We start from the raw sequence: 26827 nt of genomic DNA, 5'->3' as shown, positions 1-26827 counted from the left end.
TGGTCATATTCCAACAACTTCTACACAGAAAACGGTTTGTCGATGACCCCTGAGAGAAGTCGACAAGTCATGTCTTTTTTTTTTTGCAAATGACATGAAGTGTGTGTAATACAGTAATATTGATTTAATGTTAAAAAATATATATATAGATATTAAAACTTTAATACTGTATACACACATATACAGTACAGGCCAAAAGTTTGGACACACCCTTCTCATTCATTGTGTTTTCTTTTTTTATTTCATGACCATTTACGTTGGTAGATTCTCACTGAAGGCATCAAACTTGAATGAACACATGTGGAGTTATGTACTTAACAAAAAAGGTGAAATAACTGAAAACATGTTTTATATTCTACTTTCTTAAAATAAATATATATATATATATGTGTGTGTGTGGTGTGTGTGTAATTTTTTTTTTTGAGGGGAGGTTTGAAGGACAGCTAGAGATGGGGATCTAAAATGCAAAATTGACCGCTGGAATTGTGCATGAGAATAAATCAATTTGAAAAGTCCGAAGTCGTTAATGCCCTTGTCCTACACGTGACTCACCTCAGTGGGATCTTGATGGCGATGTAGCGGTCAATGGCGATAGCCAGCAGGCTGAAGATTGAGCTCTGAGTGAGCACCAGCACGAAGCAGGCGATGAACAGGCACCCGTAGAAGTTGGCGCAGAAGCCCGTACTTATCAGAATGGAGAAGGGAATGGCCAGTACTCCCACAGCGATGTCCGCCACAGCCAAAGACACCACAAAGAAGTTGGTGATGCTCTGCAGGTTGCTGTTGAGGCCCACCGCCCAGCAACCAGCACGTTACCCAGAATGGAGAGCAAAGCGATCAGCAGCTCCAGCACGATGTAGAGGACATCACTCGACATGGTGTGGCCACGGGGGGGAGGCATGACACCTTGCCTCAACGTCCATTGCTTCGGCTGAGCAAGGTTGCCTCGCCCTGCTGGGCACTGGGTAGCCCCAAGTGCTCCAAACACACACCGGAAGGTTGATCTGGAGATGAGTTTGTGACACCAGGACACAAATAAATTCCTTGACTAAGAAGTGAAGGAGGATGGAGAGTCACATTAATTTGAGATGTTCAGGGCATCTGTGCTTCCAGTGATGATCTGACAACCTCCAGATAATGTACGGGCACGTTTAAAAAAAGATCATCAGGCTTTTGCTTTCATTTATCTCATGGAAAACTATAGTCATCCACGTCCAACATCACTGGTATTGTGTCTCAACTTCCTCATCCTCATCCGGATATCTTACTTCTCCCACAATTCCGTTTCACGCTCTATTCCAGAGAATCCAGAAGGCCGCGCAGTGACAGAAAGTTATCACATAGGTGACTCCTGTAGATAAAAGTGACAAAGAACAACCTGAGTCAGGCTAACAAAAAACACACCCTATCTTATCTGCCATTATGGAATTTCTTCTTCAATGGGAATGAATGATTGATGAAGCACTTAGAGATGCTGCAACTGCCCCACCTACAGCCCGACCCCAGCGTTTCCCTGAATACATACAACAAAAAAATGATGATTATTGACCAATGAGCGGGAGTTATTGACAAAAACCTCAAGTCCCATTATCGACTCAGTCATGTCTAATGGAAGAATACCGTGGCAATTCAGGAATTCTGCAGTGAACACCACCTACTGTGTCCCCGCTGGGGACCGCCTGAAATTCTCAATGCTTAGCAGCTGATAAGGAAGGTGGAACGTTGAGCCTTTCCAGAAAAGGAATTTTCAACCCTGACTGCCCGGTAGAAGATTACTTGTTTGTATACTGTGAACGATTCACACACAAAAGCAGGAAAGTGCGTTGTTCAGTGTTCCGTCCTTCGCTCTGACGCATTTAAGAAATGTGTGCTGAATTTCCAAGCATTTCTTTGTGGGGGAGGCATTTCAAATGGCGCTGCTTAAAATGCCTCTTCTTCAGATGAATTCCCATAGTGCAAGTGGAGATGATGATCCCTAAGGATCTTCAGAGTTTCGGTGAAAGCAGCTGCAGTCAACAAACGGAGTCTGCCCTCAATATGTTTCATTTTTGCGCATTGCAACCTTCTTATTCATTGAATGTTAAGCAGGCCACTGATCTAAATGTAAATCTCATGTAGAGTGAATTCTTTTTATATTTAGAACTTCTGATTCTTCACCTAAGTGGTGGCCAAATGGGTAGGGAAACGGAACCGCAATCAGAAGGTTGCCGGTTCGAATCAGAACCACCACTGAGCAAGCACCGTCCCCACACACTGCTCCCCGGGTCCCTTTCTTGCCCACTGCTCCCGGGGCGCCTGTCATGGCTGCCCTCTGCTCAATAAGGGTGATGGTTAAAAGCAGAGGACACATTTTGTTGTGTCACCGTGTGCTGTGCTGCAGTGTTTCACAATGACAATCACTTCACTGTATTTAATGCTCCCTTTTGAACTGTTCTACACCAGAAAATGCAAAAGAAGTGATTCTTTGCCACAATGGCCCGAAGCACTCATGCTGGCCAAACACACAGGGCAGGTGTCGCCAGCAGGTGTGAAAATGGGTCACAGGAAAAGTGCAGCGCTTACAGGATGCAAGAAGATGTGCACTTAGGCTAATCCATGCCTACAGCCCTAACACAATCCTAATACGAATTAATTTGAGAAAGATTAATTTCTCATGAATCACACTTAACTAATTAACAGTTTGCCACATTGTCTTGGCTCTCAGGCTTGCATGAAAAATGCTCTTTAATTGCTATTCATTTGCTTATCCAGTTCATCAGACATGCTTTGTGTAACTGCTTGATCATGAGATATACTGATGAGATATACTCACCCGTGGCAGCAAATCATACAGATGCATAGGTGCAATGCCATTTGTAGATTTGTAAATGGGATTGCACCTATGCAGCTGGCATGATTGACTGAAAGAAAGTCAGCCCATTAAATCACCAGGTTCATGTTTTGTATCCATATTCTGAATATCCCCACAAGATTAATAGAAGACCGGAGACCTTCGGCTTAAAAAAAAAAAAAAAGCGTCTGTGGTGGTCAGGGACCCAACAGCTGCCTCTCAGCTGTCCAGGAGACTGATAGTTTTATTGCCGGCTTAATGTTCCCCGGTCTTCATCAGCGCACACATTGAATGGCAGAAAACACATCGGTTTCTGGAGGCAAAACCCACAAAATAATCCGCTGCTTTTATGGGCGTCTTAAAATAGCCCAGTGCCAGTAGTAAACATTTTGGCAAATCTACAAGCCACACAGGTAATGGAGCTGAGAAGGAAGGGTGGGGGGGTGGTGGATGGTCTAATGGAGTGGAAAACAGGAGAATTACAGCAAAGCCAACAGTGATCAGGTTTTTTGTTGTTGGTTCTTGACCCCAGCCTGTGCATGTGATTAACTGCACAATGTCAAGGCAAGGGCGAGGTTAGAACTCAGGTGAGTCTTCTCAGCAATTTCACAGCTTATTAAAATTCAACCTGGAGGCATGGGCCACCTTTTTTTTTTTTTTTTGGAGAGGGGGGGGTGCAATTTCCAAGAATAATTTATCCGCAAAGGTTAATGTGCCGGGTAAGGAGGCCACGTGACCGAAATCACGTAACATTTGCAAACTGTTACCACAATTAATTAGTCTCAGTCACGACGAAGGGTGATTAGGATCACGATTAGACAGTTTATTTAATATAAAACTTCCTGCGTAATTCAAGTAGGGTTTTAATGAGCTCCTGATGAGTTTCGGAATTTTTCAAATTACAACACGTACTTGCATGCCGGAAGTCAGCCTAATTATATCTTCTTACAAATATTCATATTTCAAAATGCAGACGTAATAACAGAAATGCTTAACTTACCTTGCATGGTTAAAAATAATTCTTTTTTCTTAGTGCAAAAAGAAAAGTTTTTGTAAAACGAAAAACTGGCAAAATAAAATAAAATATGTATATATATTAAATATGAAAGTTTTGAGAACTCGTGATGCTACGACCGATGCCGAGCTGAGATGTGCACGTTCCCGCGACAGCCGCGCGCTTTCAGTCCCGCCGCGCGCGCACGCAGGCGCGCTCCCGGCCCTCCCCAGCGTCCGACGAGCAGGCCAATGAGCGGCCGCGGCGGGACCACATGACACGGTCAAGGCGGCTGAGCTGTGATGTTTCCTCGCCGGACCCCGATGGAATTCCCATCGGTAATTGATTTAAGATGTAATTACAATAAAACATAAAAATAAAAAATTTAAATAAAGTTTTCATAATGAATGACACGTAATTCACCTCAAATGTAACGTTCTGCCTTTTTAAAAAAATATATAAACTGAATTAAATATGTAAACATATTTAAAACTATAATTAACCTAGAACTAAGAAATGTACAAATTTGCCATTAGGTCTATACAGACCTTAAACATTAAAACGATGATTTAAACCCAAGAAATAATTACAAACCCATTTGGTGGTGTAGTTATTTAATAATACTAAATATAAATACAGTCACACACTCTAAAATCATTGCTAATTATTCAAAACAGAATAATTACTTCTCTGGTTCCAGAACCATTAACAGGCTACTCTTTCACACTTGCAAAGAACCATCAATGCGGATTTAAAAACTGATATTTTACCATTTCAACTCAACACAACAATATAAAATAATACATGACTCAGTTTGCTTAAAAAAGGCAGACAGCATTGTGATAAATATGCAAGCAGGTGAAAGCAATAAACATTCAAACTGGAAATTACACAGAAATTTCAAGCTTCCTTTTACATTCACTGTGAATTGAATTGTACGTCTATTCCAGACAGATTGGCAAAATAAAGGAAAAATGACATAAAATGTACCAGTAAACAACTGTAACATTCAAACATCAGTGAACAGATCTGCATTGAAAACACCATTCAAGCCACAGTCAAGACATTCTGAGTTTGAGGACTGGTAGTGTAGCTTCATGTTTCATGTCTGACAGTGTTGGAACCCTTCTCAGACTGAAGGCATCCACATTACATATCTAGCAGAAAAACAAAACAAAAAATCATAATATGCATAATCAACACAACACAACTTGCCATGACGGCACAGCGTTCAGTTTTGTTCGGAACACTCCACTTCCAAATATTTCCAACATTTACACTCAAATGTATTATTACTTTTATAAATATTAAAGGCTTGATGGTGGGAAGGCGTCTCAGACATGAAAGTGATCAGACATGAAACATAAATTGCAACAAACAATGTGTAATGTGTAACTATTACCTTGCAAACACACTGTGCAAGTGTTCCACTAAGTGTCATTTGTAAAGCACTGAGGTGCAGGTACCTCTGAGAGTGGCTTTTATTCACATTGTGCACCCAAAACCACTGAGCTCTGCAACACAGTTTGGTCCACTGAAGTCTGTGACATCTTGTCACATCAGGCGGCTGAAATGTGCATTTTGGTTCTTACTGAAGTCACACCTCCCAGTGCATATTTTTACAGGTTATAACAACTAAACCATAAAACCACAATAGACAAATCACAACCGGATAATATTTTTTCCTCACCTGCACAACTTTTTTTAACATGCAGGTTGTTTTTTCAGTTTCACAAAATGACATGGCCTCTTAAACATATGAAATTTTAAAGCATAAACTAAATATGACTGTGGTAATATAGTACATAAACAAATCTGTCATTTGTTGTTGTAGATGGTTGCATGCATGGTTTCAAAGTAAGGAAAGGTTCATTCAATAAATCTGACGTAAATCGGATATTTGCCATTTAAAATTCCCTCTCACTGTCAGCCACCGGCGCGATTGTCCAAAGGTTTTGGTGGACTTTGATGAATAAGGCATTGGAATGTAGTCAAGATTGGAGGCAGTCCTTCAAATCTCGTTAATCCCAGTTTTTGTGCTTCAACAAAAACATACCAACCAAAAAGAAATGACTGCCGCAGACTATATGTGCTTCACTAAACCCTATAATAATGCTACATGACATACGTGACAATACAGCTCGGTGCGAAGCTACGCTGTTTTTATACTCTTATTTGGTATGCGAGACAACAGGAGCTAAATGCTCGCTACGGAACGAGGGTTCGTCACTGGACCTGCAACGTTACTTCTATAGTGTGCAGATTACGAACTGGCGCCAGCATGAGGGGGCGAGTGGTTGATTCCTGTGGAATTTTTATACCACACCAGCAAGGATCATGCGGCCGCCTTAATGCGACTAGCTGCTTACCAAGTAAATCCAAGTGAATGTCAGGACCTCGGTTTCACAACAACGGCCACTTCATCCTGTTTGCTCGACCTGTCCAGTAAAGCAGGCCCCGGTAAAGTGGCACTGCCAGCTGGTCCAACGGGTCGCAATAAAGCTTATAATAGGCTTAAAAAAGGTATTGATGCATGCTTAATAGGTAACTTGTCAATAACTGGATGCATACCCAAGTGCCTTGGAGAATCCTTTCCAGCCCAATAAACATGGTTCATTAGGATCGTTATTGTCTTTAAATGTGATTTTCATGCGCATTGTGTTTCAATCAGGCACTGGATCAGGCATCTACATAGCCACCCATGACTGCATGATGGCATGGCACAAAAGCAATGTAGAGATGTACCTCGTTCCCATCTCTATTTACATTCACAACTGTTTGGCTCAAGCTTTCATTGTAAAGCAGAGATTTAGTGCAGGGAGAAAGGCACAAAGGTTAGTGTTGCTGTTCTTGGGAAATTGCAGTGTTGGTGCTGTGGTGGTGCAGGGACCAGCTAAATTGTGACCACACCACCAATAAAACCATGCCAGGTTGAAGAATGATGATGAAAATGGATTTAAAAGTATACTGAGCTTAGTCAAATGGTGGGGTGTTTTGAAAGGCGCGGTGCTCAGGATTGTCCTTTTTTTCCCACGAGGATGAGCTCAGGTCTCAAAGTACTTGTAGATGGCTGTAACATAGGTCATGACACTCTGCCAGTCCGGCCTCTCGGTGTGAACCATCTCATTGATGTCCTGTATGAGGGTTTCAGACATGAGAACATAAAAGGTCAGAAATATGACCTGACCAATGAGAGCACAGAATCTGACCACAGAAAAACAACCTGATGATCAACCATGTTCCTCTCAGTAATAACCTAGCATGACCCTGAAATGCAAAAAATCATGAAAAACTGTTTACACCAAAGTACTACGCAGTTTACAGTCCTTTTCAGCTTTTCATTTTCTAATTTGTAGGTGTTTAGAGATCAATCTCTGAATTTCCTTCACATGGGCTTTAAAGCATTGGCCAGTTGCTTGAATAGCCACTCTGTAAACATGAGCTCAAAGTTAGAAGTACCAAAGGTACTTCTGTTCTGGCATTAAGTAATGGAATGCTGCATATTGTTGCATTGGATATAAATAGTGGCGACTGAGAACAAAAACCCCATTCAGGGCACATTAAACGATAAAGTTGTTCTCAGGGTTTCCAGTTTTTTTCTCGCTCCGCCCAGGATGGGAGTAAAAAAAGCAGAAACTTCCCCTTTAAATGATTAATGCATTCTCTGCAGCTAGGTATGCATGCAGCTGGGCGAAATATGCATTTCCACATCATTTCTTCCTGACCTTGATGGATGTTTTACCGCTGCAGCATAAACTAAGTATATTATCATACAATATAAATGCAGTGATAATGTAGATAACAAGCTTTTGGTTGTGCACACCAGTCTAATTAAAGTCACCACATAAACTAACTGAAGGGCAAGGGATTCTTACCAAAGTGGATTTGATGCCCACACTTTCTGCAGCTTGGAAAGCCAGGGAAAAATTCCGCCTCTACACATAACAGAATAAAACAAGTATATAAAATAAGAAGACATGAAAAGCCATCGATCAAACACAATTTCAGAATCAGTGGCTCACTATCATGCAACAGCACAATACTGACATTTTTCATGATCCAGTCTGGCAGGGGCTACTCCGGATCCATAGTTCGGACTGGAGTTTCATGTTCGTCCTGTGCTATTTTGTTTCCTGATTGTTTTCACCCGTGTTTGCTTGTATAAAGCTGCCCTGTTCATGTGTGTGTGTGGGCATCCTTCTTCCTCGCCATGTCTCACCATTTTTTTCCTTGGTTAAGGAAGCGGCCCCGTAATCAGAAAGTTTACGGTTCGAATCCCGATCTGCCAAGGTGCCACTGAGCAAAAAAGCACCGTTCCCACACGCCTATCATAGTTAAACACTATGGGTTAAAAGCAGAGGACACAGATGACACATTTCATTTTGTGCACTGTGTGCTGTGCTGCAGTGTTTCACAATGACAATCACTTCACTTTCACTAATAACACAGGACCAACATGAAACTCCGGTCCGAACTGCGGATCATGACTGACATAGTGCATTCAGCTCTCGATCTGTTTATGAGATCATCTGCAAAGTGTTTCAAAGTTCACTTAAGACATGTTGCGTAACATTCAATCCCATTTCACTTGCCTTGTCTTGGCTGTTGAGCTCCTGGTAGGGAATGTGTGCAGGCAGGTAGGTGTGGAGGACCGCGCAGAAAGCCAGCCCATCGTTCCAGCTGCTGCTGAAGTTGGTGATGTCGATGTTCTAGAAGGTAGAATTATGTGACAGGGTAACGCAGAATGGTTGAAACTGTTCCTGTCTCTAACGCAGAATTTTAACCAATACTGAGAGGTATGCTGGATGATAGAACTGGATGTTTCCCTACGGTGCCAACAAAACAGGTTTAGACCCTTATAAACACAAGATTGTGAAAACTGAAAGAAAGAGCTAAACAGAAGAAAATGGGATTAACTTAACAGAGTTACATCAAAGATGCGATGACAATGATTTACATGATATAAACTGAAATGTAAACTGTAACTGGAGTTACAGTTTCAAGTTTCATAGTGAGGTTAGAGGACAATTAAAACCCTCCTTGCCAGTCACATTCTGTAAAAAAATAAGATATATGCTAGCTTCCTGACAGACGTAAATGGCTTCATGAATCTGCCAAGAATGCTGGGCCTTAAACTAGAGCACAACAATGAAATTAATACCCTGAAATGAGCTGGCCACTCAATATAAAAATATAAATATCCAAACATGTAAATACCGGTAATTGCCCTTCAGGATGGATCAGGGTTATCAGAGAAATCCTGGCTTTAATACTTTAATGGTGCCATGACAATAAAACAATAAAAAAGCAGGTGTAGTAAACACTGCATTAACCAACACTTTTGCACACAGAGAGGTCATAAAAAGAGAGCTTTTCCTGTAAATAAACTTTGTTCAAGAGTTAAATAAAAACCACCATTTGTTACAATGGTTCTATTATATAAAAGCTATGAACAAACACTTTAAAACGGCACAATTTAAATTGAGGAGTGGTAGCGGTAGTATCGCGGTAGTATCCTAGTGGGTAACACCCTCGCCTATAAGCCAGAAGACCATAAAGTCGCACGTTCAAACTCCCCTTACTATCATTGTGTCCTAATTGTGTGAGTAAGACACTTAACCCTGAGGGACAGTCCAGGGGGACTGTCCCTGTAACCACTGATTGTAAGTTGCTCTGGATAATGGCGTTGCTAAATGCCATAAATGTGATGCTGAAATATGTCCTCCATCAGAACATCATAAAATATTTTGTCCACCCCAATGTCGACTCCAAGAATGCGGCTTTTAAAGTATTTCAGAATGCAAAGAATATGAACAGGTATGTGAACATAATACAAACAAACTGTGGGCTTGCTGAACCACTGCTACCCCTAATCTGTACAAAAACATACCCTGCAACCAATATTCACATGTAGCACTCACCTGATAACCTTCTGTCTTCTTCTGGCACCACCTCAGGAGCGCGTTCCTCTTGGAGCCCCCATATTCTCGTGCCAATGCTGACAGCGGGTCCTTCCGCTCCTCTCTATACAGGGGAATATAGAACAACTGTCGTGTCATTAGGTAGGTAGGGAAGTACCGTGGTCTATAGAGAGTTGGGAAGGGGGTAGGTACCGGAGCCGGCTGCGTGCAGTGGGGGGACTGATGCCGTGGGGGAAGATGAGGACAGAGACAGGGATGATGCTGTTGAGCCCATGGTCATGAGAGTGGAGGCAGGCCCGCTGTCGGTGGCCGAGATATCCCTCTTTACTTCCTCATTGGCCCTGCGGGAGACTGAAATACATATATAATTCAAACATACATTAAAAAAAGATCAGATCAGATCATGTATTAAAGTGCAAATCTGGGACGTTTGAGGCTCACCTGAAATAGCTTTTGCTGAGTCCATGCTTGAGACTCTTTGTAGTGCTGAGGCAGGACGACCCCCAGGGGCGGCACGCAGGAGGTGCTCAGCTAGGAGAGGCATGAGAGTGTTCAGACCCCTGGTAGTACTGATGCACCTCTATAATGAATAAAACTTCTGACATTCATGAAAGCCAAGTAAAAACCAGTTTTGAAGAATTTTGACTACAATTTGAAAAATTATGAAAAATCATCCCACCCTATCCATGAAATGATGATTTTATTTAGTGGAACTCGTTCACTGGCAGTGTTGGTGGTTGGTGGGCATCAGTATGCAGACTCACCTGGCATGCTGATATCTGCATAACTGGGTCTCTTGTCAGTGAGAGAGGACAGGGGTTTGGCTGCAGCCATGGAGCCTGCGATGGAGTGCCTCTGGAAAAGAGAAGAGGACGGTCATCATGTTAACAGAGCCAAAGCAATGGGCAGCACTCAGGGCCCTAGAAGTCCTCTGACAGAAAGGGAGTTTCAAGGACGCACAGTTCGAAGCAAAATCCATTTAAGCCCGGAGACTGTCAGATGAAATAAAGTGGTGCACCCGATCTGGCAGGGAGGAAAATAGATATTCTCAAGCTGGACCATTCATTCATAAGTCAGGGAGACGTTCCTTGTCTACCATCAACCTGTCATGGCTTGTTCAGAAAGACATTTATGTACAATGTGAGCCTCTGAGAAGGCTGTGTTTGCCTTGGAGGTAAGGACAGCAGAGGTGCAGTCTTCAGTCTCTGAGACACGTTTTTTAGTAATAACACATAACATATAAATGTAAGAACACAATAGACACATTTTTTGTAATAAAAAAAATTGTGGAAGCACCAGTGTTCACTATGTAATAATATAGTGTTAACTGACTGAGATAATTAAAAAGATGATTAAAAAACTCAAAATTGTTTATTGGGTTAATGATTTGGTTCTTCTGAATAATTATTTGATGATTTTGTTCTAGTGAATTATGTTAATCTTTTATCGAAGTGTGATACACTGCAGCACAGCACATGGTGCACACAACAAAATGAGTCCTCTGCTTTTAACCAATCACCCTTAGTGAACAGTGGGCAGCCATGAAAAGTGCCTGGGGAGCAGTGTGTGGGGACGCTACTTTTTTGCTCAGTGGCACCATGGCAGTTCCCGATTCAAACCGACAACCTTGATAACTAACAGCACATTGTTGAATATTATATTTAAGCATGAACCATTCTTCGTCATGATCTGACTTGTTGTAGATGATGTAATCCAGATGTTCTGATTGTGTACATCTGTGTTTCTGTGTATAAATGTGTGCCTGCTGTGCCATGTCCTCGTCGGGTCATTGGTTGTTCCCTGTCTCTCTACGTGCTGTTTTTTTTTGTTGTTGTTAAAAATCCTTTTGTTGTAGTCACCCGTTTGCATGCACTTTTAACTTGCCCTGCTGTGCCATCGTGACATTTTTGTAATTTGTTATAAACAATGTTATCTGTCATTAATTTGAGAGGAATGTGTTTCAGTGTGGGGAAAGTCAACACTAAAGATTTGAATACTTAAAATCAATGTTTGTTATTATATGCTGATAGTAAAAGCACAAAAGTGCACTTCTTGTGTTTAAACCACCTCCGGGCTGCTTCAGTTAATATCTAGCACGAGGCTGTAGTGTGCATGATGGGAGGTGAAAGCGCAGCATTGTAAGCAATGCGGGGTGAAGTAAGGCTGCCCTGCTGGATGAAAGTAAGTAAGTAAATATATAAATATATAGCGGATGTTTTCATCATAATATCAGAACTACCGCTACTAAAACATTTTTTTAATCAACTGACAGTGTAAATGCCTGTAACCTTTGCCTTTTCTCTGAGCATCTTTGGTAATAACAGTAGCCAAGCTCTTAAGGACAACACAGTCCTTTTTTTTTACCTCAGCATGAACTAAAAGGACTAACCGAGTCCACAACAGAGAAACTTACATCAAACTGCAAAAGGCACAGGCAGCTTCCAGATCTGCAGTGACAAACTCTGGCCTCTCTACAATGCAGCAACCGTGTCACAGGAACAGGAAGCAGAATTATCTCTTTAGTACTGAATCACAGGAGGAAAATTCTGTGCACAGGAAGTGTTTCCAAATATAAAAAAAATCCTGGCCAGCACTATGGTGGTCTTTGATTCATTAGTGAACAGTAAATGTATACAGCAACAACAGCAGTTATTTCTTATATAGCCAAAAAAGACATACAGTGTGTCTCACTAGGCTTTGACAGACCCTACAGTTGACACCCCCCACACTTGACCCTTCTGCACGCATGGAAAAACTCTAGGAGAGAGAAAAAAGAAAGGAAGAAACCTTGGAATGGAGTGATACAGAGAAGGTAGAATGAGCCTGCAATTGGTGTCAGTGCAGGGTTGGTGATGATTTGTCCAAGAAAATAGGTGTAGTGTTTAAAAAAAGGGCAGTGTACAGGGACCAATCATCTCCAGTCTGGGGCTGGCGTAGAGCAAGGGCTGCTGTGCACACGTGAGTGTGTGTTACCTGTATGGGTGAAACCGCAGCAGCAGGAGGGGTCTTCATTGGGCTGGGACTCAGCGGAGTGCGGGGTAGTGTGGTAGACGTTGCAGCAGTTGCTGTGGTAGCAGCTACAGCAGCAACAGCAGCAGCAGCAGCGGCAGCAGCACTGACCACGGGACCTACAGGGCAAATGATAACTCTTTGAGCATTTACTTAATTGATAAAGACAGGCTACCAAGGTCATATACATGGCTTTATTGTTTTCAACAATAAACAAACAAACAAACAAATAAATAAAACAATGTTATATTGGTGGACACTTTGCTATATAGTATTTCCATGAATATAAAGAAGCTCAGCCTTTAGTACAAGGGACTTGGGCATAGTTCCTGTAATAGTAATGCATTTTAAAACAGAAGAAGGGCACACAACAAACATTAGGGATTGAATTTAAAAAACATTTTTGCATCCAAACCAATTTCACACGCGAATGGTTTTAGCAAGTACACAATAAATGAGAAATTTTTTGACTGTCTTACATCCAGAGGTTTAATTAACGTCATACTCTCAGAGAAAATAAAAGAGAGAACCATTGCTGAACCATTATACGCCGTACTAGATAGTACTGCAGCCTTGATATTTTAAACAGAAACAGAGCTGAATTCTCTTTGTGTACCTTGTGAGGCGCTGTCAAAGCTCTTGATAAGGGTTTTGACGGTGGGGGAGGGCTCAGAAGACGTGGAGGAGCGGCGGCTCAGGCCCATGCCCTGCCTCAATGCAGCCAGGTCCCTCTCCACTGCGTTCATGTAGTTATCACACGTCCACGCTCCTCCTCCTGCCTGTTACACACACAGCAGCCCCCCCAACACACTGTTACACACACATTCTATAACCACACAGAGTTCACTACGCTAACTTTCACAAACCGCACAGAAAAACACACACTTGCGGTTCTTGACGTCATCCAGGTCTTTGTTCAGCTTCTCGTTCTTCTCCTGAGCCTCGTGCAGGCGACGCCGCAGGTCCCCGATCTCCTCCTGTGCTTCCGACTTGATGTCATTAGCAATGACCACGGCTGTCTGCAGATCTGCCTGGAACTGACGCCACTCTGCAGATTCCTCCTGAAAACGTGTATATGTACACAAATCACTGAACACGGACGCATGACCAGTCAAAATATAATAATAATACAAACAGACATCAATTTCTGACATCAACTGTTTGTGTTATGATATTGTCAGACATTGCAGTGATATTTATTGCAATTAAATTTTATGAAATAATCTGTACAAACTGATCAGAATAAGATGTGCCTTTTAATATTAGTTATGAAGGTTATAGATTATACAGATTACACATTTTATGATTTTGGCTAAAATCAGTCTCAATATCAGTCTCCCTTATGAAATGAATAGAGACCCTTGTGTCTTAAGAGAGCAAACAATAGGGTCTTGTCCTCAGATGACCCTGTCACACTCACCCTCAGCCTCCGATGCAGAATCTTAATCTCCCGCTCCATGTCATGCTTTTGGTCCTGCAGCTTTTTCACCGAGCCTGAGGAGGAAACAGGCCCACGGAAGAAAGGCCCATGTGAACAGAGGCAGAGAGGAGTACACACAAACAACAGGATGAGAGAGCGATAGAACTGTGCCATCGAGCACAATTCATTAGGCAATAGAAGGTCTGCTCCTGTGCAATTCAATTGCGATGTAAACTGAGAACATTGAGGTAATCAGCGTTTAGCATCAAGATAATAAGCTATTGACGACTGAAATGAAACCTTACCTAATAAATAGCTTCTCAGCCTAGTGTACTTGATTACATCTCAATGGTAAATGGCCTTGCTTTGCAGATACAGGTGTATTAGGTCTACTGCACCCCCAAGTGGCCAGACAAGGGCACTACACAGAGAGCAGACCAAGGGCAACTGCTCACCCTAGTCCTTCTTTCATCACAGGTAGATTGTAGTCCTCCATGTACACCATTTCTTTCTCATTTACAAACACTCCATAACTGGTGACCCCACATCTCAGTCTCATCTTCCAATGCTATCCACCACGTCACCATCAATCCATTATTGTTAAATAACTTAAACTCACTCTCCAGATCGCTTATGATGAGGTTGTCGTGAAGTTTGACAGCACGATGCTGCTCCACCTCATCCTCCAGCTCAAAGATGGTCTCCTTCATGTCCTCGATCTCGGTGTCCTTCTCCTGCAGGTCACCACGCTGCTTATCCAGCATACGTTTCTGCTCAGCCAGCTCTTTCTGCACCTCCCCCTGGAAGTCCCGGTACTCCCCGTCCAGCTGAGTGAGGCGGAGAGAGTGTCACACGAGAAGAGGACAATGTTGTGGACAGAGGAGAGAGTATGGAACAGAAACGATGGGCAAATCCAGTAACGAACCTTGCTGAGTGTGTCCTGCAGTCGAGTGACCTCAGTGCGCGCGTGCCCCAGGTCCTCCTGCAGCTTGGCAGCTTTGGCCTCAGCCTCTTCTTTGTCTAGCCGGACACTCTCCAGCAGCTGGCGGATGTCGCTTTTGTCTCCGGCGTTGTGAAGCGAGTAGAGCTCAGCCACCTTCTGCCGTTCTTGTTCTAGGTGGGCCCTGCAGCGGCTCAGCTCCGCTTGGTCGTTGCTCACCGCCACCTTGTACTCCTCCAGGGCCGCGGCCATGGCGACTCGCTCCTGCCGCTCGGAGTCCACCAGGCGCTCCATGTGGTGGTTTCGCTCCTTCAGTGCCTGGATCATGCCTTGTGCTTCTGCGTTGTCCTGCTCTGCCATCTTCAGCGTGTTGCTGAGGTGCTGCTGCACACCCAGTAGCTGTTCGCGTTCGAAGCGCGCATTCTCAGCCAGCTCCACGTAGCGTTGCTCCAGCTCCATGTAGCGGCCACTCTTAATGTCCTCGTCTACCGTGTAGGCCACGTGGTGTTCGTCCAGGAGCGATCGGAAGTACTCAATCTGCCGGCCGCAGTGTTCCAGTTTGTCGCTCTGCTGGCACAGGGAGTCCATGAGTATGACCTTCTCCTCGCCCAGCCGTTCATTCTCGCCGTTCAGCTCCTGCGTGATCTGTTGCAGGTCAGCTAGCTCCTGTAGCGTAGCCTGCAGCTCCTCGGCTGTGCTGTGCTGGTTCTCCTCCATCTGATGGATGCGCTCGGTTAGGCAAGCTACCGACACTTCACTGGCATTCCCGCTACTGCCCTTTCGGGAACGTTCGCAGCTTGGCGCGCCTTCGGACTCGGAGGAGGAAGAGGAGCCTGATGGGGCATCTAAGGCATCGTCGCTGGAGGTCACAGCCTGATAGACCTCACTGGATTCACTGTCCAGATTGTCCATGGAGCCGCTATGTTGGCGGCCAGTAAGGAGGTCCTCCATCGAGCCAGGAGCAGACCCTGCCATTGAGGATGCTAGAGCCCCACCTGCATCCACGTGGCCAATTCCACCCCCTGATGAGGCTGGGTCAGGGCTCAGTGAAGGATACCCAAATATCTTGTCCACCCCATCCAGCCTTTGCTCTAGAGAAAAACCCAGAGCATTAAGTCTGTCCTTCAGCATGCGGTTTTCGTTCTTAAGGAGGTTTAACTCCCCACGAATCGCCTGGTTCTGCTCCTGCAGAAGGAGGAGGGTGGACTCCACGTCGGCTGCAGTGATCACTGCCTGAGCCTCCCTCTCCTGGGGCTTCTCCTCCTGTTCCTCCTCTTCCTCTGGAAGACCAAGTTGAACACGCATGTCTCTCAGCTCACTACGCAGCTGCAGGATCTCCACATCTTTGCTCTTGGCCATTCCCAGAAGGTCCTTCACCTTGGTCTCAAGGGCAACTTTGTCACTCAGCTGCCCATCAGACTTGGATTTGCTCATGCGGCTTTCTGATTCTGTGGCCAGAGATGGAGCACGGGAGCGTTTGGGCAGAACCCCATCTGATCCACAAGATGAGAGCTTCTTCCCAGTGTTGGATCGAGTTGGTCTCAGACGGTCACGAGATGAGCTAGACTCCTTGGTCGTTGCAGATGATGCACGTCTGGTTGAAGGGCCTAGTAACAAAGTGAATTCAGACTAAAAGTTCTAAGACTGACTGGCAGTTACATATAATATAATAGCAAATTGATGAAAATCATTCTTTCAAATACCGTAGTTGTGATGATGTACCTGAAGTGGTCTTTGCCTTGTTCTCCATGTTAGTGCAGCTTGCTCCAGAACTGCTCTTCTTGCCCTTGACAGCTGTGCTGTTAGTCACTGGAGCTCCCGCAGCCATTACAGCCAACAGATCATCATTGCTTTTGACCTAGAATTGACAAATGTAGAATAAAGGTTACATGAACAAGTTAAAGTTCAATAACGCTGGTTTTGATTTCCTGTCTGTGTCATAGAAGATACTATTTTTGAAATGGCAACAAGTGCATCTTAGGGCTTGTTTGCTAGTGAAAGATCGTATCTTGAAGAAGAGAAACTATCCTTTTTGTTGGTGTGTGATTATTTCATGACGTTTAAAGATATTTTTCATTTTGCAGAATTCTATATCTGGACCCTGCCTTTTTTCTGGTTCTTGAGTGGGACAGGAGGGCGGGAGGGGACACAGATTCTTCTTTTTTGTCATCCATACTTCATACTTCATGTTCTTGTGCACAGGATGGACTCAATAACTCCAGTGTATAGCTGGATCAGCCACTCCTGTGGAAGACTGGACTTCTTCAGTTGTCTCAGGAAGTACATAATCTACATGTCTTCTTGAGGATGGAAGAGATGACGTTTTCCCAGTTCAGGTCCTGGGAGATGGTGGTACCCAACAACTTGGAAAATATCCATAGACGAGATTGAGTCTGATATGGAGAGTGGGAGCAGTGCTGGACGTCTCCTGAAGTCCACTGTGATTGCTACAGTCCAAAGCTTGTGCTGACTGCACCAGCGTGCCAGCCGCTCAACTTCCGATCAGTATGCAGATTCGTCACCATCCTGAATGAGTGCAATGATGATGGTGTCCTCTGCAAACTTCAGGAGTTTAACAGCTGAGTTTCTGGAGGTGAAGTAATTGATGTAGAGGGAGAAGAGCAGTGGAGACAGAACACATCCTTGAGGGGCACCAATATTGAGGGACCGTGTTCCAGAAGTGGTCTGCCGCAACCTTACTTGCTGTTTCTGTCTGTCTGTCAGGAAACTGGTCCACTGACAAGGTGACACGTTGAGCTGGGGGTGTTTGGAGGAGAGGAGATTTGGCACAATGGAGTCGAAAGCAGAACTAAAGTCCTAAAACAGGATCCTTGCATAAGTCCCTGGATGTGTTGCAGCAGATAGTGCAGGCCCATATTCACTGTATCATCCACTGACTAGGAAGACTGTTGGGGGTCCAGTTGGTGTCCTGTAGCATTCTTTAGATGGGCGAAAACCAGACATTCAAAGGGTTTAATGACCACAGATGTCAAGGTGACTGATTTGATGATTGACAGCTCTCACACAGGCTACTTCATTCTGAATGTTTTAAGGCCGCGTCCTTCAATACGTCACATGTAAACATCGTTGTAGTGTTTTCTTGTATTATCTATTGATTTATGTAATGACCGATTTATATAATACTGAAGATAACCTTGCACTAGTGAACAAGCCCCATGTTTAGAGAACAATGCTGTGCTTAGCACCAGTTTGGAACTAGTGCTTTTTAATGTTAATCTAGTTACAGAAATACATTACCTTGGTTAGAGGAGCTGAGGTCAAGGCCTTGGCTGTGGTTTTCCCTGCAATGTTAGCAGCAGCAGCAGCTTCCGTTTTGCCGCGCTCCCCTCCTGGAGCCTTACTCGCCCCAGACTTGCCCGCTTTCTTCATAGTGTGTTCTCAATAGACGATGCATTTACAGCACTCTCTGGGCAAGGGAAACAATAAACAGTGTAAGGAAGTAAGGAAAGGTGCACTGACCCTGGCAAAAAGTTTAGTCGAAGCCAGGTGGGATGAAGTACAACAGATGTCACGCTGTTATGACATGGGCACAAAACACTCGTTTCTGCCATCCTTTGCACCCCAACAACTCTTACAGGACACAGTTTACAGCCTTAGTTACTTGTAGTATTGGTAAGAGTTGTTATAACTGATGCTGGTTCATGAGACCCTGAGGGTTGTTTGAGCACTTCAGTTACTTGACTGATTAAACAAACTAACTGGCATGAATCTGGCCATGTTACAACAACAACGCTACGTGACAATAAGACGATTAAACCCTCTGGTTCTTTGTGATCTGAAGTATATTCCCATTTATACATAACATGCTTCAGATACAAGCCTGAGTTCTGAAGTCCACTAGATGGCAGACATGTTCATATATTTGGGATGATTGCCTGCAAAAACAGAAGTATAAAAAACTCTCCCTTCTCTTGCATAAAAGTAACGACAGCACACCAGAAGTCATGTCAGCATCTACAATAAACAATCACTTGTTAAATGATTATAGCAGAACTATTAACATATTAGTACTTAATTAAAGACAGTAAACAATCCTCTTTAGCTCATTAGATTCTTCTTGTGCATGCTGTTCATTCAACTGGTTGAGCTTTGCTCATGGAGATGTGCACTGCTTCTCTCAGATAAATGCACTCTTATGGAAGTCACAATGATTAATAGAAGTCGGTCCATTCGGCGCCGCTCTGCATTTGGAGTTCTTGCGCTTTGCCTCAAAAGACTGTGTGGAAACTCAAGAGGACATGAAGGCTGCTGAGACATGAGTAGAGGACGTAACTTCCCCAAACCTAGACAGTCAAGAACAAAAGGCATTTAGAGCTGGAGAGGCCGCCTACTCTGAAAGGCCAAAAGTCCAGGCCTGATTAAGCTCTAGATAGACTTCAAGGGAAGACTAGGCATTTTCCGAGATCAGCATAGTTGGAATTCTGTTGTAGAGGGGAGGGGGTGTTGGGGCTGTCAGCTGAGCAACATTAGTTCTGGACCTTTTCTGACAATTTATTCCACAAAAATTATGGGGGCGTTCTCAGAAAAAAAAACAGGTAAGTTTCAGGTAAAAAAAAATGGTTTAGAGACGGAAAAAGCAGTCAAAATGATCAGCCGACATATTTACAGTCGAGGTGATTGACAATGCCCAAGCTCAGTCTTGGACTCAAGACGTGAAAAACTGGCAGGTAAAGCAGCTATTTTCCATGAAAGCGCAGGAGAGCACTGCGCACAACGGAAAACTCAGGTTCGCCTGACCGTCTGCACTTGTTTTGGAAGTCAAGCACGAGTCCTTTCCAGACCTTTGTTTTTTACTGCTCCCCATTGTCCTATCTGGCCTCATTTGTAGTTCGCCTTAGAACCTACTTTCTGCTCAAGAAAAGAGAAAATAAGACCTAATGTCTTTCAGCTGCGCTATGGCTGAAACCGCCATGACTGCAGGGCTTAGAGGCATTTGCTTTTTGCAAAGACCCCCCGACTGAAATATGCCCAGTGTACAAACACTCCCATGCAGAGACATCTTCAAATATGGCCCAACCCTAAATCAGCATGAAAAGCAAGCCATGTAGCAAGAACAGTAAACAGAGACATAGTGCTGGGACAGGATTACACCCCAACGTGGAACCTGGGTGTTATAGTCAAGACCCTGGTGTGAAGAAACCAAATGGCAGAATATTACTGAACAAAGAATGTTAACTGAATGGAGCATAATTGAAAATCATTATGCGATGAAATCATTCCACACGGGTGGACGTCACAGAGTCTTATACGCTGCCCCCAATCCCGATCCACCAAAGTGCCACTGAGCAAAGCACCGTCCCCACACTCCCCAGGAGCTCAGTTAAAGCCGGTTGCAGAACGAACACGGCAAATGCAGTGCTGCGCTGTAAAACCCACTGAAGAACGATCTTTCCCTGTGCCCAGCAAAGTGGTCAGTGACGCTGCAAAGTGGCACTTGCAAATTTAATAAGCATATATAAGTGTGTGTAATTCTTCTATTGGCTTTCAAGTACTGAAAAGAGATTTTAAGTGATTATTTAGGTCTTGCGTTTCCTTAAACGTAACAGAATAACAGTCCCCTCCCCACAATAAGACAGTTTATTCATTAAATTCTGGTACTGGAACAATACTCGGGATCGGCCGATATCTAAATTGTATTGTATTGTATTGTATTGTAACTAAGAAAGTATGACCGATGCATCACTAATTACATTACTAAATTACACTACTAATTATATATTTTCCACTGAAGGTAATATTTCAAATTGATACCATCGGACATGCTGGATACCAGTGGATTGTTTTGTGCTTCACAGTATCACCACATATTGATCTACCTAGAGGCTACACTGTCCACCCACATTCTAGAGACACGCAGGTGAGGTAAAGAGTGTTTGTTCACCATGTGGTGAACTGATTCAACTACTAGAAGCATCTCTAAATAGGCCTGCACGATTGTGGCCAAAATGATAATCCTGATTATTTTTCAGATTTTTGTCAATAAAAAAAAAAGCCTGTAAATATTTTCTGACTTAAGAGACAAAAATACCTAATTGACTTTGAAAATACTTTATTTCTTTATATTAAATATGAAAGACGAACATCCATTTACCTGCTTATCTGGAAAAAAATATTTTGTATAGATTTGTCAAGAACTATGAACAATGAACTAACTATGCATATATATAGGTGGGGGTGGCAAGACAGATGCTCTGGTCTGTAACATGAATAAAGTTATTTGTTGAACACGAAATTTTGTAACATTCAAGATGATAAACTTATAAAATGTTAGGCATTGATTCTTCGTTTGCTCGTTATTACAGCTGTACGTGAAGCAAAAGTCCGGTATTTTCGCTCGTACCATTAGAGAAGCGTGATTTACATTTACAGCATTTATCAGACGCCCTTATCCAGAGCGACTTACAATCAGTATTTACAGGGACAGTCCCCCCATGGAGACACTTAGGGTTAAGTGTCTTGATCAGGGACACAATGGTAGTAAGTGGGGTTTGAACCTGGGTCTTCTGGTTCACAGGCGAGTGTGTTACCCACTAGGCTACTACCACCCTCTACCACCAGCTAACCAGCTTCATACATTATGGGATTTGAACCTGGGTTTTCTGTTTCATAGGCGAGTGTGTTACCCACTAGGCTACTTCCACTAGGCAACTAAGTCTATCTAGAATGAATGTCCAAATACAACGGCGTTATTGTCACATGCTGAGAGGCTGAATGCGACATCTATTTGGTTTATATGAATTAGGGTTATAGTTTTTAAACCCCAAAAGAGAGACACTTTATTGCAGGTGCACATCTCACTCTGTCACAATTTAAGGTTGCCGTTCAGTCTATGCTTTTGTTCACTTCCCCCTCCCTGGTGGTTGGTTATTTAAATGTAAATATCACCGACAATCATATTAATTTAATCATGGCAGCCAAAATCGTGATCATGATTGAAGTTCAATTAACTCTTTAACTCAATTAACTCTAAATACCCTCTTTTTGCAGTAGGTACACTAGTAGGTAATAATGTTTAATACAATTCTAATCTATGCTAAACAACTTTGCATGTTCCATTTATGTTCAACCAAGAGCTGTAGTAAAGAAGGATGTATTTGGGCTCATCTGGAAGGGATGAGAGAGCACGTGTGTATGGCCACCCTCATGTGACCCCTGTTCACAAGTCAGAGGAGAACAGGGCAAGCTGTGCATGGTGGGGATCCAGACTCTCATGCTAAGCCCTGAAAGACGCTCATACGAAGATCAGAGGAGATGACCTAAGTGCACAGATGAGGTCAAACCCAGTCCAGGGTCGTTTTAACTCTTTTTCTGGCGTGCATTACCTCACAATTATGCTGAGGTGTGCAAGTGCATCCTAGCCCCCTTGCCTCAATGTGAAAAGGTTTGCTATGGGCGAAATCCTATCAAACACTGAGGTAGGTTGCGAGATTCAACTCTGCCAGATGTTTCACAAACAGTAAGCGGTTTATGTTACAGACAATCCTGACATTAGAAGGAACAACATTCATACAGCAGACCCGGGTCCCAGCATGTCAGGAGAAAAGTGCAAGAGAAAGCTGCTGCCATGTGCTCAGAAAGGTACTGTGGCATTTACCAGAAGCAGAGAGGTATACGTACTAACAAATAATTCAAGTAGAGGGGTAGAAGCAGTGAGGGGAGGGGTGTTAGACGCATATTCTGATGAATGACAAGCCAGGGCATGCTGTCAGAAACTCTGAATTATACTTTTTCCCATAGGCTCACACACCCACCCCTAAGTATGATGTTACAAACGGGCCTACTCCACCCAGACCATCTAGAAGACACACGAACAGTTTCCTTAAAGCGTGAAGTCCGATAATTTACAGTACCTTCAGGGTGAACTGACCCTTCAAGTTGTTATGAACTGAATAATTTTCCCTGTTCACAACGGAATAAATGTTAGTATGTAAACCCAAGCATGCTTGATTTCTCTCCTATTTCTGCATTTCGCATGTATGGAGAACCGTTCTAATGATCAGAACACACATGATCATGAAAAACATAGTGCCATTATTGTTTCAGTTATACTATATCTCTATACATCTCTAAAGAATGCCCAGCCTACAGGCCTTGTTTACGTTGTTCAGTAGACTCCTGTTTCCCACCGTCCAAACAACCAAACAGCGCTCCAACTGGGTCATAACTCGCCACGGTTTGTTTAGTGGCCCATTCATCGAAGCATGGGGTCTTTTGGATCAGGGCCCAGCCGGCACAGCAGTCCACTCTGCCTTAGTGAGCCTTTGTGTTTGTGTAACCTCATGGAAACGCATGGAGGGAGGAAAGGGGGCGGTGTGGTTAAAAAAAAAAAAAAAAAAAAAGTCAGAAAAATTAGACGGCGTGCTGACAGAGAGAGCTAAAACTACATAGACAGAGAGAGCAGGACAGAGGGAATCACCCACTTCTCATTCACTTCTCCAGGTCCTCTCTGCCACCTCCCTTTTCCACCCTGCTTTGACTGCAGGAGTCGCTTCCTTTCCATAACAGCCTCTTCCTGTCCTGCTGCCCCCACCTTTTAGGAACAGTTTATAGGACGTGTGTATGTGTGTGTGCTTTCTGTAAGTGAGCAATTGAGAACTTTAAGAGAGCTGAGAGCAGACCTTTCACCTGGAACCGGCCAACCAATTCAGACACATGCAGACTGGACAGGTTCAGGACAAGGGACATAAATAGTGGGATTTCACCTATAGTCCTATTTCAAATTAAGAGTTATTCACTTCACAAACTGTATATGGTGGCCCAGAGGGTAAGGAAGCGGAGACGTTATCAGAATGTTGCCGGTTCGAATCCCGAGCCGCAAGGTGCCACTGAGAGAAGCACGTCCCTTCACACTGCTTCCCCGGCGCCTGTCATATACTCCGAATGACTGTGTATGAAACAGATACTATATGTATGTGATTGCAGATCTGAAATGAAACATCAAATATTCACAAGGACATAATAAAAACTAATAATAACAGAAGAATGATTTCTTTCTTTCATACAACCTTCAACCCGATCTATTTTCACAAACGTACACGTGAATCCACACACACATCACACGGGAAGCCCTCCCGCTGCTAGCAGCTCCAAGAATGTGTTTTTGTTTGGAAGCCTCAATTTTTATGACTATGAGGAGCTCCAAGAACGGCATATTTTTTCACAGGACCCCCCAACCCCCACTAAAAGGAGGTCTGCAGAAGAAGGCTGAAATTCCTATTGCATAAGTCACCATTCTTTGGACAGATCGCAGCATTATGAAATGTTGCTCAAATTATTCCATCTTTGGAAGAACACTAACTAAATAGACTCCGGTTTAAAAAGAAAATCCACTGCACAAAAATAAAATAAATTGTATATTAAGATGGCCCGTCATCGTAGGATAAATGCACACAGAAGTCAACTTTTAACTTTCAGCGCGTTGGCGTCAGAGCAGGCACCGTACAGCATACCACGGTTAACATCACTCTGTGCTGACAGTGACGTGGCGTGAAACAGCAGGACCTGGCAACACGCAGCACATCTGTCTGGCGTAATAACAGGGCGCAATACCTGACAGGTGAAATTATGCGGTAATTACACTTGGGGACCCGTGAGCCATTCTGATCATGCAGTAACAAAATCATTTCTGCTTAAGTGAAACAAACAAAAAACAAATATATATATATACGTAACGCAAACCTCAGCCGAGGTAATCGCTCTAATATATGATGACTCGCTAATGCCAGATGTTGTCGGCGTGTGTGTGTGCTTGACAGACAGAACGGCCAGGTGTTACAGTCACCCAAAACTTAATGTTTGGTTGAATGTTTTATTATTTTCGACCTGTTTTGCCTACATTGCTGTGTGAAGTGTCACCGCGGGCTACCGGTTACACGACGAGAAGGAGGCTAGCTATTTAGCACTGAAAGGTTGCCGACAAAGTTGACGCCGCTAACGCTAACGTTAATAGCTAACGCGCAAGTGTCAGCTAATGCTATGTCAACGCAAGAGGCGTTCGTCACACATAATTTCTAAAAAAAAAAAAAAAAAAAAAAGACACACGCTCAGAATAAAAAAGCGAAAAGAAGGTGCAGCGCAGTTTTCTGTCACCCTCTCAGCCCCGCCAGCTAGCAGCGCCAGTAGCCTAGCGGGCTAATTAGCGCGTTTTACTCACAGAGGAGCACATTCCCTACCTCGCGTCCCGCCCTTTATCCTCTTCCGTAAACTCGGCGACTGCAGGGTCTCGGGAGTCCGGACGCTGCGGAGCTCTTTCGGCGGACGGGGGACGCGGTACTCCCCGGCAGGCTGCATGGGCTCCCCGGCGCTGGGCGACTGCAGTTGTCACGTATCTGCCGCGTGGGCGGACTCGGGCTCGGCGTTTATTAGAGACCCCCCCCCACCCCACCCCGTTCTTCCCCGTGTTTTCTCCACAAGCGACGCTGGTCTGCAGTGGTCCTTTAGTACAAGATTTAGCGTGTTTCTAATAAAGAGGCCGGTGAGAGTACATGCACACTGCATGTGTATAATATGCAATAATAATATGCAATATTGGCGACCGGACAATTCTCTGACTCTTCATACAATCATACAAACGTTATTCGCAGCAATTAATATAGTTAATACCAAAGCTGATCCTTCTACAGAGCTCAGTGTTCAGTGAACTTAAAACACATCTGTTTTCTCTGGCCTTCTGTCAAAGTCAATTATGAAGTCCACTTTATCACACAGTCACCCTGTTAAGCACAGACATTGTTAAATTCGCCTGAGTTAGGCTGTCCTGGTTAGGGGTACCGGGCCACTGTTTGCAGAAATATTTCAGAATCGGTCGTACAACGCTACCGGTCTGCCGCCGCTTCTGTTTACTTTTCTCCGAGACACTGAATCAAGCCCACAGACTACTGCAGACTCCAGTGAAGAGACCAGCAGATAAAACCCTGGTTCCTGACAACTACTAAACGAGGACGAACCAGAGGGTCACCACAGCCACCACCACCATAACATATGGACCAGTAGCATACCGTATGTGATTTTGTTGTTGTTGATGTTGTTGTTGGTACTGACTTATAATCACTTGGAAGAGTTCATCGTTAACTCTTATAGCAATTTTACAGACTTGTGTTAATATCAATTGACAAATAGCCAGGTGGTAGTAGCCTAGTGTGTAACATACTCGCCTATGAAACAGAAGACCCAGGTTCAAATCCCACTTACTACCATTGTGTCCCTGAGCAAGACACTTAACCCTAAATTGCTCCAGGAGGTCTGTCTCTGTAACTACTGATTGTAAGTCTCTCTGGATAAGGGCATCTGATAAATGCTGTAAATGTAAATGTAAATATCTCTTGAAATGGTAAAGCTGCTGTCGTTGTTTACGATTGGTTGTGCATAGGCTACACTTATCTGTAACTGTACATTTTAAATGTGTCTATTGTAAAGCTGGTTAAATGTATATGCATTAGAATGGAAAATAATGTGATTAAAAATGTCATTTACCTCTTGGGAAGTTTCTTTGCATCATATTCAGCCACAGCTCGACCCAAAGCACTTTATAACTCAGTTTGAACAGAACTTGACCTTAAAAAATTGTTACATAAGATGTCAGCAGGTCTTTAACTACAGAGCAAAATCCATTTTTGATAAACCGGGAAAGAAATAAAATCCCCACAAAATCCTCAAGTGTGCTTCCAAATGATTAGCTAAGGTCTATTTCTGG

The 26827-nt window shown here is 43.5% G+C and overlaps 2 protein-coding genes across 2 annotated transcripts; both read right to left on the bottom strand.

Moving 5' to 3' along the window:
- Window positions 1-548: 548 nt before the first annotated feature.
- LOC114798001 (adenosine receptor A2a-like) lies at window positions 549-877 on the bottom strand. Its single transcript, XM_028993354.1, is given in 2 exon segments — window positions 549-799; window positions 802-877. Coding segments are annotated over 2 exon segments (327 nt in total).
- Window positions 878-6829: 5952 nt separating this feature from the next.
- On the bottom strand, window positions 6830-25465 carry LOC114798782 (cytospin-A-like). The gene is given in 18 exon segments (XM_028994735.1): window positions 6830-6958; window positions 7700-7759; window positions 8417-8533; window positions 9746-9848; window positions 9938-9962; window positions 9965-10096; window positions 10187-10276; window positions 10510-10600; window positions 12719-12873; window positions 13371-13508; window positions 13511-13533; window positions 13640-13815; window positions 14175-14248; window positions 14794-15001; window positions 15100-16721; window positions 16837-16972; window positions 18373-18541; window positions 25308-25465. Coding segments are annotated over 17 exon segments (3372 nt in total). The 5' UTR covers window positions 18505-18541; window positions 25308-25465; the 3' UTR covers window positions 6830-6868.
- Between the last annotated feature and the right edge of the window lie 1362 nt (window positions 25466-26827).

This window comes from Denticeps clupeoides, chromosome 10 (genome assembly GCF_900700375.1).
Source record: "Denticeps clupeoides chromosome 10, fDenClu1.1, whole genome shotgun sequence".
NCBI classification, from domain to species: Eukaryota; Metazoa; Chordata; class Actinopteri; order Clupeiformes; family Denticipitidae; genus Denticeps; species Denticeps clupeoides.
This window is presented reverse-complemented; position numbering and strand designations above follow the sequence as displayed.